The sequence below is a fragment of the Gossypium hirsutum genome, unplaced genomic scaffold (genome assembly GCF_007990345.1).
Source record: "Gossypium hirsutum isolate 1008001.06 unplaced genomic scaffold, Gossypium_hirsutum_v2.1 scaffold_478, whole genome shotgun sequence".
NCBI lineage: Eukaryota > Viridiplantae > Streptophyta > Magnoliopsida > Malvales > Malvaceae > Gossypium > Gossypium hirsutum.
In genome coordinates this window covers 5,500-27,246 of record NW_024403051.1, presented here as the reverse complement: position 1 = coordinate 27,246, position 21,747 = coordinate 5,500, and the positions used below count along the sequence as shown (strand labels likewise).

Below are 21,747 nucleotides of genomic sequence, written 5' to 3'. Positions count from 1 at the left end.
ACAGATCGCTCCTTCAGCTTTAATCTTTCCACCTGTAAAATAGACCAAAGAAATAAGATTCTTGCCTTCAGCTTTAATCTATTGCAACGCTAGGGAAACAGATTCGCTGACTTCAGCTTTAATCTATTGGAACGCCAGAGAAACAAGATTCGCTGCCTTCAGCTTTAATTTGTTCCACTGCAACGCCAAGGAAATAAGATTCACTGCCTTCAACTTTAATCTATTGCAACGCCAGGGAAACAAGATTCGCTGCCTTCAGATTAATCTGTTCCACTACAACGCCAAAGAAATAATATTCGCTGCCTTCAGGTTTAATCTATTGCAACGCCAGGGAGATAAGATTCGCTGCCTTCAGCTTTAATGTATTCCACTGCAACACCCGGGAAAAAAGATTTGCCATAATGACTTCAATCCATCCCACTGCAACTTTAGCGGTATAGGATTAATGGTTTCACCTTCTATTCTCTGGGGAACATGACCTGTAAAATCCATTTCATGGGCCTATTTATACCTAGTGGTTAGGATGTTATGATTGGAATTAAATCAAATATCCTAACTAGATGTGTATGAACGAATGCAAATGTTATGAAAATGCTCTTAATGTTTGAGTGTTATTGCTCGTTTTTTATTAGGCTCTGTCATTGACGTGTTCTTGTTTGGTTGGTACCTTCACAAAAGACCCAAAGAAACAGTCAATCAGTTTGCCCCACTGTAACTCAAGGTTCAACCGTACTTCTGGGTCACAAGTTTTGTGCTACTGAGACTCGGGTATAAATCTGACACTTTTTCCATCCTCTCCTACTACAATTCAAGAGTATAGGATGTGAATCTCTTTGGTCTTTACACCATTCCCAGGGTGTCGTACGAATGTAAATTTTCTTTTCCAAAATAACCTTCTCTTATTACTTGGTGATATTTCTCGTTTGCTCATTTAAGCTTTATCACAACACAACATCTTGTCGTTTTGTTCATCAAAGTTTTGATAACAAATCTGAAGGGAAAGTCTTAATTTAGACTTTTCCTTCTCAGATATTTCAACCTTTAAACTTGGTGAATTCTAAACAATAGTCTTGTTTTAGGTTCCAATATATTTAGAAACTTCTAGAGTAATATGCAAAACTTTCTTGTGAAAGTATTATAGTCCATTAATCATTATTCCAATACGACATGCTTGCAAAAGATCATAATAATGGATAAAATAGGGTTGATTTGGGAACACGGCTCGAAAGAAATAAATTATCATGATAGTAAAAACAAAAGAGGAATTAATTGGGAACACATATCTTGAAAAAGAATGATGTATTCCAAGAACAAAAAATTCAATATAAATAGTATAAAGACTAGGTGCCCAGATATCGTAGCTTGAACTTCTCTGTACAGACTTTCTAAAGACCATTCTAAGTTTGACATGTGTTTAGGAGATCTGCAGTACTCTGTCAATGCCCCAAGATGTCACTACCGTTTCCTGTTGATTCAAGTATAGCAAGATCACCGCATGCCCCATTTTGATCAACATTTGAGCCGCCCTTTTCAGGTTTTCAACTAAAATCCCCTTTCGTCTCAAGGCCCCCTTTATGGGTTTTCACCTTGGCCTCTCTATTTTTTACTTTTTTCATTTTTATTTTTTATTTTTACGACTCAAAGCACCCTTTGCAGGTTTTCACCTTGGTCTTTTTTGTTTTAAGGACTCTAGGCACCCTTTGCGGGTTTTCACCTTGGTCCCTTCTCCTTCTTTAGGTGAAGCATTTCTTGACTGAATTTAAGTTTAGAGGATTTGGTAGGTTTTTACCATCCATATCACTTAAAATCAATGCTCATCCAGAAAAGGCCTTCTTTACAACATAAGGTCCTTCCTAATTTTGCATCCATTTCCCTCTAAATCCTTTTGTACAGGAAGGATCTTTTTCATCACCAGGTCCCCCTAGTGGAATTCTCTGGGACGAACCTTTTTGTTGTAGGCTCGCATCATTCATTTTTGGTACATCTAACCGTGGTGAATAACTTTTAGCCTTTTCTTCTTCTATTAGGTTTAACTGATTAGATTAGATCTATTCGGCTTCATCCAATCTTTCGCTTAGCCAATACCCGAAAAGAAGGGATTCAAACTCAATGGGTAAAATTACCTCCATCCCATAAATCAGAGAGAAATGTGTTACCCCGGTGGAGGTCCTAATAGGTGTTTGATAAGCAAAGAGGGTAAATGGTAATTTCTTATGTTAATCTTTGTAAGTCTCAGTCATTTTCCCCCACAATCTTCTTAATATTCTTATTAGCTGCCTCTACTGCACCATTCATTTCTGGGCGATACAGTGACGAGTTGTGGTGTTTATTTTGAATTGATTACAGACCTCAGCTATCGTGCTATTGTTCAAGTGCAACACATTATCCGATATAACCCTCTCTAGCATTCCATACCGGCATATGATCTCTTTTTTCGAGAATTTGCTAATTGCTGACCTGGTGACATTGGCGTATGAAGCAGCCTCTACCCGTTTGGTGAAGTAATTAATAATATAAAAATGAAGCGATGCCTATTAGAAGCCTTTGATGATATTGCCTCGATGACATCCATACCCCACTTTGCTCAAATTTTGAGCTACCCTTTTCGGGTTTTCAACTCAAATCCCCTTTGGTCTCAAAGCGCCTTTTACAGGTGTTCGCTTTGGCCTCTCCTTTTTCTTTTTTCTTCTCTTTTTCCAACATTTTCATTTCCATTTTTTTTAAATATATTTTTTTATTTTTTTATTTTTTTGAAACTCATATGATTAGATAAGTCCTTATTATCCCTTTCAATCAGAATCAATGTTTTTCCAGATAAAGTCTTCCACACAAGATCTTTCCCATTCACTTTTATTTTGTATGCGAAGGATCCTCTTTGGTATCAGATTTCTCTCATAGAGCTTTCTGGGTCAAAATTATTTTTGGTACATTTGAGTATGATGGAAAACTTTGAATCTTCCTTCTCAATCAGGATAAAATCCAATAAAAACTCGAAGATATGGAAACTCAACTTTAATGGGCAAAACTGTGATAGGCCAAAGAGAAAGGCGTTGCCCCGGTAGAGTTTTTTCACTGAACATACTACAAATTTTTGATATCATGCTGTTGTTCAAATTTAATGCATTGCAGATTACAATGTCAGTGCTTAACCCGGGCATATCCTGGTATGACCATGTGAAGACATCTTTGAACTCTTGCAGTAACTCAACAAGGTCTTGCTTCATTTCTTCGGTTATGCATGTTCTACTTTTTACTACTTTTCCCTCCTCCAAGGTCACAATCTCCATTGTCTCCTCACATGGTAAAATTTGTTTCTCTTCCTGTTCTATCATCCTCAACAAGTTCGGAGATAGGCTACAATCTATGTCATATTTAAAGTCATTAGATCCTTCTAAACACATTTCTCGCTCAAAAGAGATTCTGAGTCTGTAGCAGTGTCACTCATGTCATTGTTATCAAGGGACCTATTTAGATACAGAAGAATATACAAAGAATATATGAATTTATGAATTTATGAATAATTATTTGTGCAGTATGATTATGAATAAATGGATGAATGATTTGGAAGAAAATTCAAAAGAATGAAAGAATCAAAATTAATTATTCGTAAAGAATGAAAGAATATTGGCTCAAAAATGATCGCAAAAATGTATTTCTTTAAAATAATGACGTTCAGACATGAGCCTATTTCACGAAGGAGTTCTTAGTGCCTCTAGGCTAAAAACAACAAGTGTGTTCCGAACATTACTTTTAGTAAGCTCTAAATACTATAGAGATTTCTTTCGTAGTCCAATTGCTTAGAACACTCCAAGATTTATAAGGGCGAATATCTAACAAGGTCCCTTTTTCAGTTGTCTTCATGTATAGCATTGATGTGAACGTTTCCCCCCTTTTTTTTAACCTCTTCACAGAATTTCATCTCTTTATTATCCATCATATTTTGTTGGATCTTAGTTAACTACTTTTCTATTTGCAGCTATAGTTGGTCTTGCTTCTCCTTTTGGAGTTGTTCAAGTTTTTCCAATCTTTGGTCCATGTCTTTTGTTTTTACTCGGGTACCATAACAGTGTTTGGTTGGTAGGTTGGTTTCCAGATTATTGAGGAATGATTTTAATCAATTAGGATCTTTTAATAGTCTTTAATGCATATGATGTAATGCATGAAATGAATGCAAAAAGGTGTCAATTTTGATTCAATTCCATTTAGAAAAGTTTACTAGAAAACAAACTTCATTACATAAAACTGGATACAAATAAGGCTTTGCCCTAATGCTCAAAATTTTAATCTTCCTAAGTAGTGAATCTTGTTCTTGCCGCCGATTTGATTCAAGTTCGTACTTCACACTCAGCGTGTCGGCCTGTACTACCAAATTTTGCAAGTAATCAGCTACCTCTCGAATCTGAACCATGGCTTCTTCCATAATGTAATCCCTGTTTCTAACTTGGTTCTGAAAATAGTGAAGCTTTTCATTCTGACGTTCTTCGCTTACTTCAAGGAACTCAATCCTGCTTTCACAGTTTTGTAGTGTCATCTCTAATTCTTCTATTCTTCTTTTCATCTCTTCAATCTTGCTTAAGCTCGCTCTCAACTCCCTTGCGGAATTACGATTTCGGTATTGATAAAGAGATCTTTCCAGTTTAGCCACTCTGGCCCTCAATTCCCTTTTTTCATTTCGACTTTCTGACAAACTTTTCTCTAGGGTCTCATTTCGCATCTGGGCCTCCTAGAATTTCCTTTCCCATCTATCAGCCTTGATCTTTTCCTCTTGAATTTCCTGATGCCACTGCTCTGAAGTTTTCCCCAACTCGGTAGTTCTCATCGAGAGATGTAACTTCTTATAGTCTGTCTTCAAACTATCCAAATCCTCCTCGGCTTAATTCTTCCCTTTTCTTAATTTCTCGGTTTCTAGCTTCTGAACATCCATGTCTAGTCTCAAATTCATCTTCTCTTCTTCCATTTGTTCTATCTTCTTTTCTAACTCTAAATTTCTTCTTTCAAAGTCTTGCCTTATAATTTCTAGCTCGGATGCGACAACTCACAAGTATTTTTCCATCAACTGACTGTCTCCCTGACTTGGTCCTGGGATATTATCATTAATTCTCCTACCCCACCACTCAATGTATTCTGGAGTCATCTTCAGACCTACTGCCAATCTCTTCATCCGTCAAGCCTGGTTCCAGGCATTGGACATCTCTCGAATCTTCTTCTTGTAAGCATCGCCTTTATATGAGAATTTGCTCTGAGCTAGTCCTTGGGTTACAGGTACGAACTGCCTTGACCTATACTGTCCTAGTACTAGCAACAGTGCATAGCCAACAGCTCCCCAAATCCCAAGTAGAGGGACCCAGTCGAAATCACCACATCTATATAAAATTTCATCTGAAATCATCCATGGAGCTTTCCATTCGATATCTTCATCTAGGAGATTTTAAAGGATCGTTATCCATCTTTCCTCTGTAATGTCGTCGCGCCTCAGCGTCGTCACTAATTCTTTCAATAGAGAATAGCTCTCGGAGAATACTCGATAAGAAACTTTATCTACTTTCCAAAAGTGACTGTGGAACCAAGCTAACAGAAGTTGTGCACAACCAATGAATCATCCTTCACCCGTCCTCCGACATGCGTTCAAAGATCTGAATGTCTCAGCCAAAATTGTCGAGACAGGTTTGACCCTCATATCTAGTCGATCGAACAAGTCTGTAACTGCCTCATCTACATGTCCAAGTTCTTTAGGAAAAATAATCAACCCATAAATGCTCAAAGAAAAAACATCGACCTTTTTCTTCGTATTAGGGTGTGCCAAAATCAGATATCGCAAACTTTTCCAGGGGATACATTTGCTTTCTCCTTTCTGTTTAATCCATGTCGTGACCCCTTGCTCTCTCATTCCCTTGACATTCATTAACTTTTTATAAAAGTCGGGACATTGACGGCTCTAGAATAAGCTTTATCTACTTGGATCCTCAGGCAACGAAGTAAGGCTGTATATTCCTCCACCATTGGTACCAAGTCTACTTTCCCAAAGGTGAAGCAACTATAAGCGGAATTCCAAAATTGGGCCAAAGCTCGAAACAAATGCTTGTGCACCTTGATATCAAGTAAATAAGGCAGATACCCATAATTATAGTAAAACAACTGCTTGACTTCATTATCCCATTTTGCCCAAATTTTTTTCAACTCCTGGAGATTGCTCTGAGTCATGCTAATACGAGTGAAGTCTCACAATTCTGATGTATACCCTTTGATCAAGCTATCACCTTTCTCAAGTTGCATCCTCTCTGACCACACTCAGACACGAATTAACACCTTTTTTATGCATTATCTTCCGTTTTATCAAGAAATTCATTCTCCATGGCAAGCTTTCTATTTAGTAATCGAACACGAATTAACACCTTTTTTTATGCATATGATGAGCATGTCATGCAAACACAATTAAAACAAAACAAGTCAGTAAATTTAAGACAAAAAATTTAAAGTAATAAAGAAATCATAAACATAATATCTACTTGGTCAACCACTAAGGGTATGGAGTAGTTTTACCTAGGGTAGGCTCTTAGAGCTTACTACATGCGGTTTAGTTCTAAAGAAAGGGTACCTAAACTAGCAGATTCCTCGATCCTCGCCCATTATAGGCTCATATAGACCGAGTTCAGTTCAGGGGAATAAATTTCTCTATATCTGCACAGAGCCGAAATGTCACAAGACATAGGTACGGATGTATCCCGAAAGTGAACCACTATCCTACACGGAGGTGAAACCTCACGAAGGAATAGTTTCTCACTCCCACTTAAGAGGGTGTAACCGAACGAGTATGCAATGTAATATGCGGAGATTAAAAGACTCGAACCAATAAAACAAACATATCAAAAAATGGTGCAGACCATAAAATGCAGTAAAAGGATCGTAGATTTAAATCGAATTTTCAACTTTTGACAAAAAGACAAAAAATAATCAATTTGTGGCTTAACTCTCAGAACAAGTCCCTAGTAGAGTCACCAAGCTGTCGAAACCACTTTTTGAAAACAAAAATTAGTGTCGACTTAAAAATTGAAAATTGGAGTCGCCACCAATCTTTTAATGGGGTGTGATTGGATCACCTTAAAAATGATTTTGGTCTACGAGTTTTAGAAAAAAATGGGTTTGGGAGTCAGTTACGTACGAGGAAGGATTAGCACCCTCGTAACGCCCAAAATTGGTATTAAATTGATTATTTAATGTCTTAAAGTCAAATGCCGAAAATTCAAAAATATTAAAAATGATCCCCCTTTTATTAATGATATATTTTTAAATATTTGTATAAATTTGAACATAAGTAGAAAGGTCTTCTCATCCCGAGGCAATGAAATGTCGTATCCCGTAAGTTAGGATGCAACATTTGAATTTCTGAGCATAAGCTAACCTTTAAAAAACTTTATTGAAATTTTGTGTATTTGAAAACTAAAACATGCTTAGCCGTTTTAGTTCGACGAGAAATCGAAACCCTGTTAGTTAGGGTACGATTTCTCATCATTCCAAAGACGACATATTACAAACTTCATTTTCTTCTTTTTTACAAATTTGGATTAGAGCAAAAGTTCAATGCGATATTAACAATGATGTAATTTGATTTATTCGAAATGATATGATCAATTTTTGGAAAATAAATCAGAAATTTTAACTGCGATGTAATGTTCGGAACTGAAAAGCAAATGTATGAACATGGAACAATATACATAGGTAGACTACCATACAAATATGAATATACAAACTCAAATGCACATAATAGTTTTTAAACTCAAAATGATACATGAAACAAAACCCAATACCAACTAAATAGTACATGAAATAAAACAAAGCGAAGCAAGTAATAAGTTAAAAAACTAGTATACAAATCAGTTCAAAATAAAATGAACACATGAAACGAATTAAAATAAATCAATTTAAAAAAATCATTTAAAAATACATGTAAACATTTTAACACATATAATGTGTAAAAATAATATACAAAATATTTAAGTAAAAGATGTGTAAAGAAGAATTAGAAGGTATATTATATAGAAAAATGATAACGAAGTAATTGAAAAAATAATGTGTATAATTCAAAATAAATAATATATATAGATGAAATTTAAAACAACGCATGAATTGAAACAAATAATATATATGAATGTATAATTTAATACAAATAATATCCACGATTTGGAATGAATAGAGTAATTTACAATAAACAATATATAATAAATTTGGAATAATAATACATGATAAATTTAAAAATTGATGATAATTTAAAAAATAATAATACGTGATAAATTCAAAATAATAATCTATGTTAACTTTAAATAAAATACATGATAAACCTAAAATAATGTTAATGATAAATTTAGAATAATAATATATTATAATATTAAAATAGTATTGATAATAAACTTAAAAATATATTAAACTTAAACATAAAAAGAATGTTAGATTTAAAAATAAATATATCTAAAAATAACAGAAAAATGAGTTTTAAACAGAATAAAAATCAAGTACATTAAATTAAATTAGTATGGATTAAATTGTATTTAATTCAAAGTAAAAAGGAAACAAATGAAAATAAAGCAGAATTGAGGACCAAAAAGGCACGCGCGAATAACATGGGAACTAAAGAGGAAAATATCCCCAGCCCCAAAACACTGCGTTTAAGAAACAAACAATGAAATATGTGGCAAAATTGAAGAAACATAAGAGGATCAATTTAAGCAAGTTACAAAAGCGGGGGAACCAATTGCGCAAATAAACCATTGAGACAAGACGCGCAGATCCTTCCCTCGGGTCGGGTCACTGCGCGGATCATTGCCAAAACGGCAACATTTTGAAACCGTTAGCACAGGTCTCAAACGGTGCCGTTGTTCACTCCCTATAAAGCCAAAATTGAATCATAGTAGCCACTTTTTTCAATTGGCAAACCCTAGCTGTAGCACTCGGAAAACAAAACGCCGTAAGGACCTCCACCCTTCGCCAGACTCCGATTGCGACAGAGCGAGCAAAAGGTTCAGCCACCAGGTAAGTCTCTCGACCCTTAACTCTTTCCTTTTTCTCTTTTTTATATGATTAATAGAAAAAAGAAAAGAAAACTCAGAGAAAAACAAAAGAAAAGAAAAGTGTGAAAATCACCTTTCAAAAACTTTTTCTTTTTTTATTTCTTTAGTATTTTTTCGCTGATTTTGTATCCCTTTTTACAGTCTCGAAAACGACTTTATATAGCCAAATAAACAAAATAAAAAAATTACAAAAATCATTTTTCTATTTTTTCTCTGTTATTTTCTGTTATTCTCTTTTGCTGTCATATTGTGCGTGGTTGCTCTTTTCTGTTGCTGCTCGTTGTTTGTTGGTTTCGATTGTTTTAAAGGTATAGCCAGCTGAAAGCGCACGTGCAGCTGAGATGAGAGGCCCAACGTTGGGGAAGCAATGGCTGAAGGTTCTAGGGTTTCTATTTGTGGTTAGGGCTAGGGATTAATTTGGGCCCAGGATTGGGTTTGATATAACGGGTTTGCTATTGGGAATTGGATTTTTATAATGGACTTCCATTTTATTATTTTATTATTGGTTTATTTTGTGTATGTGGGCCCGAGAAAATTGGGCCTGCTACATAAACTATGCAATTTATTCACTTAGTATCTTGATCTATAAAAATCTCTAAATTATGCTAATATCTCTTTCGAGTAAGGGCAACTAACTTTAGGTTGATTAATTGAAATTTCAGTCTAATTAAAACTCATATTACTGCATTAACTCGATTTATGGATTCCCCTATTAGATTTGACTCTAATCTTGTAGATTTATGTCGTCCTATATCTAGGATTGCATGCAACTCCCCTTAATTACGCTAAACCTACTCTTAAACAGGGTCTATATCTCCTCTAATTTAAGCACATCAAACATGGATCAATAGTCTAGAAATATTAAACCAAGACTTAAGCACACATAATTGAGAACAATATCTAAGTATTTATTGCAAAAATAAAAAACAAAAGATAAAATCCACCGTAAGATTCATCTCCCTAGGTATTTTGCAATTTAGTTCATGCTAGCAAACAAAACATCCAAAATACAATATAGCCACAAGAAACAAATAAACCTATAATAATCTCCAAAGAAATCAAAAGGACTCTTCAATCTTGATGAAAATTTCTTCAGGATCGACTCCAATGCTGTTTTTCGATTGTTTTCTTGTGGTTTTTCGGAGTCTGAGATGTTTTCATTCAGGATTATGAATTAATCCCTTAGATACTTAAAAGAGATGAAACCTATGACGAAACCTATTATTTAATTTCTATTTTACGCGATAAATACTTGATTCTTATTCTCGATTATGTTTGATTATTTCTTGTTTTAATATTTCTGGGATATTAATTCATGTTTAATGTGCTTAATTCAATGGAGCAAAAGTCCCTGTTTAAGAGTAGATCTAGCATAATTGAGTGGGGTTACATGCAATCCCAGAAATAGGATGAAATAAATCTACCGGATTAGAGCCAAATCAAATAGGGGAATCCCTAGATCGAGTTAATATGACGATAGGGGTTTTAATTAGAAAGAGATTTCAATTAATTAACCTAAAGTCAGTTGTTCTTACTCTCGAAAGAGATATTAACATAATATAGAGATTTCTACGGATCAAGACACAAGTGAATAAATCATTTAATTCAGATTCATAATAATAGGTGAAGTCTAGGTGGATTCTTTCCTGGGTATTGTCTATCTCATTGGTTATCTTCGATTATTTTCCTATTTCATTCTCTATTGTGTTCTTAGTTAGATTAGTTTAGTAATTTTAGATTAAAAATAATCACTCCAATTTGTCAGCTAAATAATAGAAAAATGGCAATTACTAGTACTTTTAGTCCTCGTGGATACGATATTATCTACTCACCATAGCTATACTATTGTTCGATAGGTGCACTTTCCTTTGTCGTATTTATAGTTAGTTTAGTGACTATCAAGTTTTTTGCGCCGTTGTCAGGGACTAAAATATTAGGACACTTGATTTTTATTAATTTAGCCATTTATTTTTATTGCATTTTATTTTTGTTTTTAGTTTAATTTTTACATTCTACTTTTTCTTTTATTTGCTTCTACCAATTTCCTTTAGTTTTTGACTAGAAAAAGCCTATCAAGACCATTGTTATTCGACAGTGAAATTGAAAGTACAGCTCGTAGAAACCGTAGACAAGCAAGACAAAGTCGAGAAAAATTAGTAGACCAACAAGAGGTAATTATTAGTACTGAGGAGATGGGTGATAATCAGAATAATTAGCTACCTCCTTCAGTTGTTATGAATTCAGATCCGGTTCCTCGTACTATGTGAGACCCACCATTGCTGCAAATAATTTCAATCTGAAGTCAAACATTATTCAGATGATACAACAGTTTGTTCATTTCGATGGTTTACAAGATGAAGATCCAAATACTCATTTGATTAATATCCTGGAAGTCTGCGATACTTTCAAGATTAATGGTGTTACTGAAGATGCCATTCGTTTACGATTATTCCTTTTCTCGTTGAGGAACAAAGCTAAACAGTGGTTGAAATCTTTACCATGAGGTTCTATCACAACATGGGCTCAAATGACCGAAAAGTTTCTTCTAAAGTACTTCCCACTGGGTAAGACAACCAAGTTGAGAAACATCATCTTTTCCTTCGAGCAGATAGATTTAGAAACGTAATATGATGCATGGGAGAGGTATAATGATTTATTGAAAAGGTGCTCCCACTATGGGTTACCTTTATGGCTATAGGTTCAAATCATCTACAACGGTTTGAATCCCTCTACTAGGCAGTTAATTGATGCCGCAGCCAGTAGAACTCTGAATAATAAAACACCAAAGCGGCTTATGAATTTATTGAGGATATGTCATTGAATAATTATCAGTGGCAATTCATGAGGACGAAGCCGATGAAAGCAACCAGTGTCTTTAATTTAGATGCAGCCACCATGTTATCAAATCAGGTAGAACAACTAAATAAGAAAATTGATGGTTTATATGTTTCTACGCAGGTACACCTGGTGATGCAATGGGATACGAATGTAGGATGAATGAACAATCCATAATGCTTAACCTACGGTCCTAGCACAGAGAACGAACAAATCAATTATATGAGTAATAATTCTAGGCCTCAAAATAACCCTTATAGTAACCAGTATAATGCAGGTTGGAGGAACTATCCCAATTTCTCTTCGGGTGGTCAAGGAAATCAGAGACCACAAGCCCCTCCAAGCTTCCAACAATAACCTTGTCAGTAAGAGAAGAAGTTGAACCTTGAGGATATGTTGATGAAGTTTATCTCGATGTCAGAGATTCACTTTCAAAATACTGAAGCAGCACTTAAAAATCAACAAGTATCGATCCAAGTGCTCGAAACCAAATCAGTCAACTTGCTAAGTTAATTTCAGAATGACCACAAGGTAGTTTTCCTAGCAATATCAAAACTAACTAAAAGGAGCAACTTCATGCAATTATTGTGTGAGATGAATAGGGTTAGTTGAATCTGAACCAGAACCGAGAAAAGAAATTGTAGTAAATAACGATAAGGTTGAGGTAAGCCAGAAAGAGCAAAAATCGATTGCTGCAGAATATAAACCTCGAGTGTCATATTCTAACCAGACGAAGAGAGACCACACGAATGAACAATTTGGTAAATTTCTTAAACTTCTAAAAAAGTTACATATTATCTTACCGTTTGTTCTCTTTCGTAGATGCCCAATTCCATTAAATTTTAAAAGAGATTTTGGCAAACAAAAGGAAGTTAGATGATTCATCGACTGTGGAGCTAAATGTTGTTTGCTTATCCATATTACAAAATAAACTACCCAACAAGTTAAAAGATTCAGGGAGTTTTACTATTCCTTTTTTAATTGGTAGTTTGAATATTAACAATGCTTTGGGTGATTTAGGGGCTAGTATTAATGTCAAGCCCTATAAAATGTTTAAGCAATTAGGACTTCGGAAACCCAAACAAACTAGGATGAGTATTCAATTAGCAGATAGAACCATTAGATTTCCTAGAGGTATTATTGAAGATGTTCTTGTAAAAATTGATAAATTCATATTCCCAGTTGATTTTGTTGTTTTAGACATGGATGAGGATAGTAATGTACCTTTGATTCTAGGTCGACCCTTTTTAGCAACTACTAGAACTATAATTGATATTGGTATGGGTGAATTAGTACTTCATGTAGGTAACAAAATGATTGCTCTCTAAGCTCATGATTCTGTTAAGACATCTAGTGATCGAGATGATTTTACAAGTTCTATTAATATGAGTAACCATGTGGCTCAACCTTCTTTGCAGGAAACCCCTTAGAAAAATATAATAGAGCCACATTTTAGTCCAAGTGACGAAATAGAATGACTCATAAAGAGCGAATGTTACAAATCGATGAACTGGATGAATGGCAGACACATGTCAAGGAGAAACTGAAAAAGCACGATGAAGAGCCAAAGCGATGCCATGATGAGCATGTGGATAGAACGAACCAATTTATATTTGGGGACAATGTACTACTAGACAAAACGGATCCAAGAAATGCCACTTCAGAGCTTGATGCAAACGGATCAAATCATTTTATGGTACTGAACATTTTCTCATATGGTACAGTCGAGGTAACTCATTCTAAATTTGGCACATTTAAGGTTAATAGTACTCGACTTAAACCTTAACTTGATCATAGAATTGATAAGGAGGAAGAGGAGCCTCGACTTTGGGAACCACCGTAATCATACGCAAGGTAAGTCGAGCTTAGACTCTAAATAAGCGCTTCTCGGGAGGTAACTCGAGTGTTAACACTTAGCTAATTCTTTTAATTTTATTTCATGTTATTTTTAAAACTAATTAATTTAAAATTAAAAAATGTGTTTTTTTACCCACACGGGCGTGTCCCAGGCCGTCTGCATTTTAAAGGGTTTGACAATGAGTTACACGGCCTAGCGACATGGCCTTGTGATCCACACGGCCTAAACACGCAAACGTGTACTTGGTTGTGTGGATCCTGGGGCTTTTGTTTTCAAAAAATTCGATGGAGACATGGCCTAAAATAGTCCACACGACGTGGAAACACTGGCATTTCCTAGGCCGTAGGAAACCTGGAGCTAAATTTTTCAATGTTAAATCAAGTTAGAGAGTTACACGGGAAAGACACACGGCCGGGCCATATAGACATGTAGGAGTCCATACGGGGTGGGAGAAGCGAAGGAGATATCACACGACCTGGACACACGGGCGTGTCTGAGGCCCTGTGAAGACTGGGTTGGTATTTTAAATGCACATAGGCTAAAAAGAACACAACGATGTCCCCCTTTTAACCTCTAAACCCTAAAATATTTTTATATTCATCTTTTTCCTCTCTCACAACCAACCTTAACACCCTAACGCCACTGACTGCTGTTCACTTCACCATCTTCGGCCATCATCACACCCTTACCTTACTTGGCCTTCCCCCTAACCACAAACCCACCCCTAGCCTCGTCAACCTCCATCAAAACCACACCCCGCGCAACACCTCATCACCTCATCGAGCACCCACGCCCACCACCCCCACTCTTCCTCTCACCTCGCCAAACCTTCCTCACTCTCCTCCATCCCATTTACAGACCACACCCTCCTCGTGCCCCTCACACCCTCACAGACACACCCACGTGCACGCTCACCCCTTCCCTTTCCCTTTCCCCTGCTCACCGTCTGGCCAACCCCCATGACCCACGCCCTAGCCGTGTTACCCTCTAACCACTGTCTGTGCCTCTCTTGCGCAAATCGGCAATTGCCGTAACCATCCCACCGTCGGTCACTTCCTACTGTTTGCCCTTCTTTATTTTATTTTATTTTATTTACTTAGCATTTTATTAATTTAATTTATTTTACTTATTTTATTATTATGCTTCATTTAATTTTTATTTTATCTTATTTATGATATTTAGTTATTTTATTTGGTCTTATTTTATTCTTATCCAGCCTGTTACATTTGGTTTTCTTATTTGTATGACTATTACTTTTATTTTTAGTTACTATAGTCTATTTAAAGTACTTTGTTCTTTTTATTATTTTTACACTATCATTTCTTGTTATTTAATTTATTAATTTTGTTTGATTCTTCCTATTATATCATTATTTTTCGTACTATTTATTCTTGATTGTCTAATATTTTGTCCTGTTTGTTTTGGTATTCTTTTAGGATTATTATCTATTTTACATTCATTATTGATTTATTTTCTATCGTTGAGTTGCTACTAATTGACTTCGATTATTGCATGCGTTATTGGATTGTCTCTATTATGCTTGGTTCGTCTATTTGCTTCATTTGGTTCTAATATTTGGTCAGCTTTTTTGTAGATTCCTCATAATGAACACTTGCAGCAAATCCAAGTTGTCATCCCCGCTTTGAAAAAGCGAAATACCCCTGGCGCGACCTCCTCCTCGAGCGCTTCCGCCTAGGTTGCCACCCCTACATCTGATTTTCATTGGTTCCCCAAGAGGACTTACTTTAGCTACTTTGACTGCGACCACCCGATTTCTGCCGCTGTATTGATTGGGCCACTTTGGAGTAGGTCTAGTTTGTTGATCATGTGCGCGTCATCATTGCTACAGCCCCGTGGGACCAATTTTTCTTTACTATCGAGCCTACTTACATGGAGCTCACTTTGAGTTCTATTCGACATTTAGTCTACAGCATGTGATGATGACCCATGACGAGCCAGGCACCATCACTTTCTGACTGGGTGGCTTAGCACGACATATGAATGTTCCTGAGTTCGATGCTGCTTTGGGACTATACATTTGTAACACCCCGAACCTGAAACCGACACCGGAGTCGAACACGAGGTGTTAACTGGCTTTAACCCCTTACAAAATTTATTTTCCAGACACTGCCCAATCTGTGCACTAGTCATTTTAAAAATCATATCTTGAGTTTCGTAACTCGAAAATCAGTTTCGTAATTTTTCCTAGAAACTAGACTCATGTGCCCATCTATGTATTTTTTTCTAGAATTTTTGGTTGGGCCAATTAGTACATTTTATTAGTCAAAGTCCCCCAAGTTGCAGGGGTCGACTACACTGACCTTTGCCCATTACGACTTGAATATCTCCCTGCACGGGGCTTCAATACTGATGCCGTTTGTTTCTATGAAAACTAGACTCAGAGAGGAATCTGTACATATATGGTACGACCCCTAATTATCTCTGGTTAATTTATAATGAATTTCCAAAGTCGGAGCAGGGAATCCAGAAACCGTTCTGGCCCTGTCCCACAAAAATCTGATTATCTCTTAATATACTGCCCATATGATCTTTTCGTTACTTCCTCATGAAAGCAGACTCATCGAGCTTCGATTACAATTCATCAATTAAATCCACTCCTACTATTTTTAGTGATTTTTCAATCTCATGACACTACTGCTGCCAGCATCTGTTACGAAAGTAACTAGGTCCATTTCATGCCTACCCTTGATCCAACTCAATCGAACATTCGTGCCATTTTCGCATGGCTTAAAGTTTACATGCCATAATTCAAACACAACGTACTAGCTTATACATGCCAAAATGATCTTCTAAGCACACTAAGAAGAAAGTACCAAAACTTGCTATCCGGTGTGATGACTTCGATGACGGCCCGACCCCGCAAAAATAGATGAGTCCAAGCAACCTATAATGGGCGACAAGGAAACACCGAGTGAGTTTATAACTCAGTAAGTCATAAGCTATGCACTACCATCCATCAATAACATTATCACAAGAGAAAACAAAATGGAACGAGGCTAATTACTCCATCCATTCCGAACCCTACCATAGTTCCTCCAACCTATCAATTCAATTTCATATCAATTCATGCATTCACATTCCATATACTCATCAATAGGACATTGAAGCATTTTCATAAATCAATTTATTTTCGTTACAATCAAACGACTAAACGGCCTTTCACCCATCCTACGATAAATTTTATGTACGTGACTTCAAGTATATTTGTCACATAGGTTCAAACTTACCGAGCTCAACACCAAGTATAAGCATATCCCCTATTAGCCATGTACTCAAGACACTTACCCGATCCGCTGTCCGCGATCGACTCAATAGTGTCGCACACATAGTGTCCATAATGATTCACGAATGTATATCGAGTCCGCACACTCAGTGCTATATAATCAACTCGCACACTTAGTGCTACATAATCAAATCGCACACTTAGTGCTTCATAGTCAAACTCGCACACTTAGTGCCGCATGGTCAATTCGCACACTTAGTGCATCATATTCATTTCGCACACTTAGTGCAACATAGTCAAATCGCACACTTAGTGCTGTACAATTTAATCCCGCGCACTTAGCGCCAATCTCATGGTCATAAATGGTTATCCCGCACGTTTAGTGCCGAGATCAACAACTCAGTACATCTTACCTCTTTTCTTTCATTCAACAATTTCATCATCACATACGTACATGCATATATATATATATATGTATATTTATTCATTCCATTCAGCATCAATACATACACATTATGACCATTTGAAATAATACCAACTACATGCTTAATGACTTACCTCGTGTTGGGTAAGACGGTTCCAACTCGGCTACTCGATAACCTTTTCTTTGCCTTTGCTCGATTCACCTCCTTTAACTCCTTGAGCCAAATCAATAATTTAAAATAGTCATTAATCGACTATTCAAGTATTACTTTCAGAATAATATATATATTGATTTGACTTTCACACACATAGATTATAGTAAGCTTTATAATAGTCAATAAATAACTCATTGGCAAATTTTCATTAATATTTACAACAAAATCACATATTCACTAAGAGCTGTTTTCCTGAGCAGTAGTCGCTAAATTGTTTATAACTGGAGCTACAAAACTCCAAATCACTAGCCGTTAATTTTCCCTGAATATAGACTCGTATATCTTCCATCCATAAAATTTTCAGAATTTTTGGCTTGGCCAATCAATACCAGATTTTTCTTAAAGTTTCCCCTGTTTCACTGTTTGACTATTCTGACCACTCTTCACTACGAATCAAATTTCTCATTTTACAGAATTCAAAATGCGTTGTATTTGATCTCATTTGAAACTAGACTCATTAAGGAGTCTAAGCATATAAATTTTATCTTATAATCATTTTTGTACAATTTATAATGATTTTCTAAAAACAGAACAGGGAATCTAGTAGTCATTTTGACTCAGCCCCACAATACTTCAAATATCTCAAGATCGGTAACTCTTTTGTTTTCATAGTTTCTTTTGTAAGAAAATAGACTCTTCAAGCTTTAATGGCATAATTCACTCAGCTTCTAATTCAAATCCTACAAATTATGGCGATTTTCCAAAATCACCTTACTGCTGCTGTCCCCAAACAGATTATTACCGAATCAAATACTAACATTAGCATTTCACCTTAATAGCTAGCTTGCCAAGCCTTACTTTAACATATTTTCATTCAATTTAGTCTAATAACGCATAAATGGGTAAATTACATTTTTACCCCTAATATTTCGCACTTTCACAATTTAGTCTTTATTCCACAAAACACAAAATACACAAAGTTTGGTCACACTCCTTAAGGGCCGAATCTTCCTAGTGCCCATATAAGTCCATACATCTCATTTATTTCACCTTTGAGTCCTTCAAAATTTGTTTTTGTAATTTAGCCCTAACTACTCAAAATCACCAAAAACTTCAACACAAAACATATTAATCTTTAACATATCTTTCACTTTTCATCAACAACTATCAAAAAGCTCAAGCACTCATCAATGGCAAAACACAAAATCATCATCAATCCACAAAATTGAACCATGGGTTTTTAGAACTCAAGTCAACTACTAAAACATGCATGCATCTCAAGAACAACATCAAACATACCTTAGTCTAGCAAACCACCATAGCCGATTTTCTCAAGCTCTTCCCCTTCGTTTCTTTCCTCTATTCGGCCAAAGGTGTTCAAGAATGAACACACATTTTTTTTTGTTTTCTTTCCTCAACTCACGGCAACAAGGGGGGGGTATGGATGAGACCATTTTTTTTCATCACCCTTCCTTTTCATTGTTTAATTCCTTTCTTTAATTTATTTTAATTATCATGCTTAATATTTTATTTTCCTTACCATACATCACTAACACAACATGTTGGTGACATGTTTCCACCCATAGCATGGCCGGCCACTACATATTAGGGAGGGGGAATTTGACATGCAAGTCCCCTTTTTCTTCCACATGCACTAATAGGTCCTCATGCATTGACCTATCACATTTTAAAATTTTCTCATATAAGTCCTATTGACTAAATTCGCATGCAATCGACTAAATCGAAGCTTGAAATTTTCACACATTCATTATTACATATTCTAGATAATAAACATCACATTCAAACCTTTCGGTGACTCGGTTTAGCGGTCCCGAAACCACTTCCCGACTAGGGTCAATTTTGGGCTGTCACAACTCTCCCCCACTTAAGAAATTTTCGTCCCCGAAAATCTTACCGGTAAATAGGTTTGGATATCGTTCTTTCATCGAGCTCTCGGTTTCCCAAGTAGCTTCCTCGATCCCGTGTTCGAGCCATAACACCTTTACTTTCTGTTCAGCATCTTCAATCAAATCAACTCCGAAAATTTCACTTTCACCAAGCTCAGTCCAAAACAATGGTGTGCGGCATTTACGCCCGTACAAAGCCTCGTAAGGTGCCATCTTAATACTTGATTGAAAACTATTGTTGTAAGCGAATTCAATCAAAGGTAAATACCGTTCCCATGAACTACTAAACTCGAGGATGCAACATCTCAACATATCCTCAAGCATCTGAATTATCCGCTCGGATTGACCATTGGTTTGGGGGTGAAAAGCGGTGCTAAAATGCAGCTTGGTACCCAAAGCTTCTTGCAATTTCTCCCAAAATCGCGAGGTGAATCTCGGATCTCTATCCGACACGATAGAAATAGGTACTCCATGTAATCTCACAATCTGTGAAACATACAATTCGGCTAGTTTATCCAATGAAAAATCCGTACGCGCGGGGATAAAGTGAGCCGACTTAGTCAGCCTATCAACAACAACCCAAATCGCATCCTTCTTACTTGCTGACAATGGCAGTCCGGACAGAAAGTCCATTGTGACTCGATCCCATTTCCACTCGGGTATCATGATCGGCTAAAGTAACCCTGAAGGCACTTGATGTTCCGCTTTCACTTGTTGACATATTAAACATCTCGAAACAAAGTCGGAGATGTCTCGTTTCATACCATGCCACAAAAACCGACGTTTCAAGTCGTTGTACATTTTCGTGCTCCTCGGGTGAATTGACATTCGGCTACAATGGGCTTCGTTCAGGATCATCGGAATGAGTTCCGAATTCCTTGGAACGCACAAACGACTTCTAAACCTCAAACAACCATCATCATCAATCTGAAACTCCGATTCCTTGTTCGGAACACACTCAGCTCGTTTTGCAACCAATTCATCATCGACTTTCTGAGCTTCACGAATTTGATGAGTCAATAATGGTTTGGCTTTTAATTCAGCTACTAACACATTGTCAGGTAGAACAGACAAGTGTACATTCATCGCTCGCAAAGCAAACAGTGATTTCTGGCTTAAGGCGTCCGCAACCACATTAGCCTTTCCCGGGTGGTAATCAATGACAAGCTCGTAATCTTTCAACAACTCAAGCCAACGTCTTTGTCGCAGATTCAAGTCTCGTTGAGTCATCAAATATTTGAGACTTTTGTGATCCGAAAACACATGGCACTTCTCGCCAAACAAATAATGTCGCCATATTTTTAATGCAAACACAATGGCGGCTAGTTCGAGATCATGGGTCGGATAATTTCTCTCGTGTGGCTTCAATTGTCTTGACGCATAGGCCACAACTCGACCTTCTTGCATCAATACGCAACCCAACCCAAGTAGGGATGCGTCACTATAAATGACAAACTCTTTACCCGATTCGGGTTGCACCAAAATTGGAGCTTCAGTCAGATGAGTTTTCAGTTGATCGAAGCTTTTCTGACATTTCTCCGTCCATTCAAACTTAACATCCTTCTGAAGTAGCTTTGTCATTGGTGTGGCTATCATCGAGAAACCTTTGACAAATCGTCGGTAATAACCGGCGAGCCCTAGAAAGCTCCGGACTTCAGTAACATTTCTCGGAGGCTTCCAGTTAAGTATGGCTGAAATTTTGCTCGGGTCAACTCGAATACCCGATGCGGATACCACATGACCCAAGAAGCTAACCTCTCTTAACCAGAACTCACACTTACTGAACTTAGCATATAACTGCTTATCCCGCAAAATTTGCAACACTTGCCTCAGATGCTCAGCATGTTCGGTCTCATCTCTTGAATAGACCAAGATGTCATCAATAAACACAACTACGAACCGATCCAAATACGGCCTGAAGATCCGATTCATCAAATCCATAAACACCGCAGGGGCATTAGTGAGCCCAAACGGCATCACTAAGAACTCGTAGTGACCGTACCTCGTTCTGAAAGCAGTTTTGGGTACGTCTGAATCTCGAATCCGCAACTGATAATAACCCGATCTCAAATCTATCTTTGAAAGCACCGATGCTCCCTTTAATTGATCGAACAATCATCAATACGCGGTAACAGATACTTATTCTTTATCGTCACTTTATTCAGTTGACGATAATCAATGCACAACCTCATGGTTCCGTCCTTCTTTTTCACGAACAATACTGGTGCACCCCAAGGTGAGAAACTCGGTCGAGCGAAACCTC

General features: G+C 36.7%; 1 protein-coding gene and 1 non-coding gene across 2 annotated transcripts; both read right to left on the bottom strand.

The window, feature by feature from the left end:
- Window positions 1–4,228: 4,228 nt before the first annotated feature.
- LOC121226830 (tropomyosin-1, isoforms 9A/A/B-like) lies at window positions 4,229–4,714 on the bottom strand (the record flags this gene model as incomplete). The annotated part of the gene is made up of 1 exon (XM_041110463.1): window positions 4,229–4,714. A coding segment is annotated over exon 1 (486 nt), but the record flags the coding sequence as incomplete, so codon positions are not given.
- Window positions 4,715–11,637: 6,923 nt separating this feature from the next.
- On the bottom strand, window positions 11,638–11,744 carry LOC121226831 (small nucleolar RNA R71). The gene has a single exon (XR_005924516.1). It is a non-coding gene; the product is annotated as a small nucleolar RNA R71 (small nucleolar RNA).
- Window positions 11,745–21,747: the final 10,003 nt, after the last annotated feature.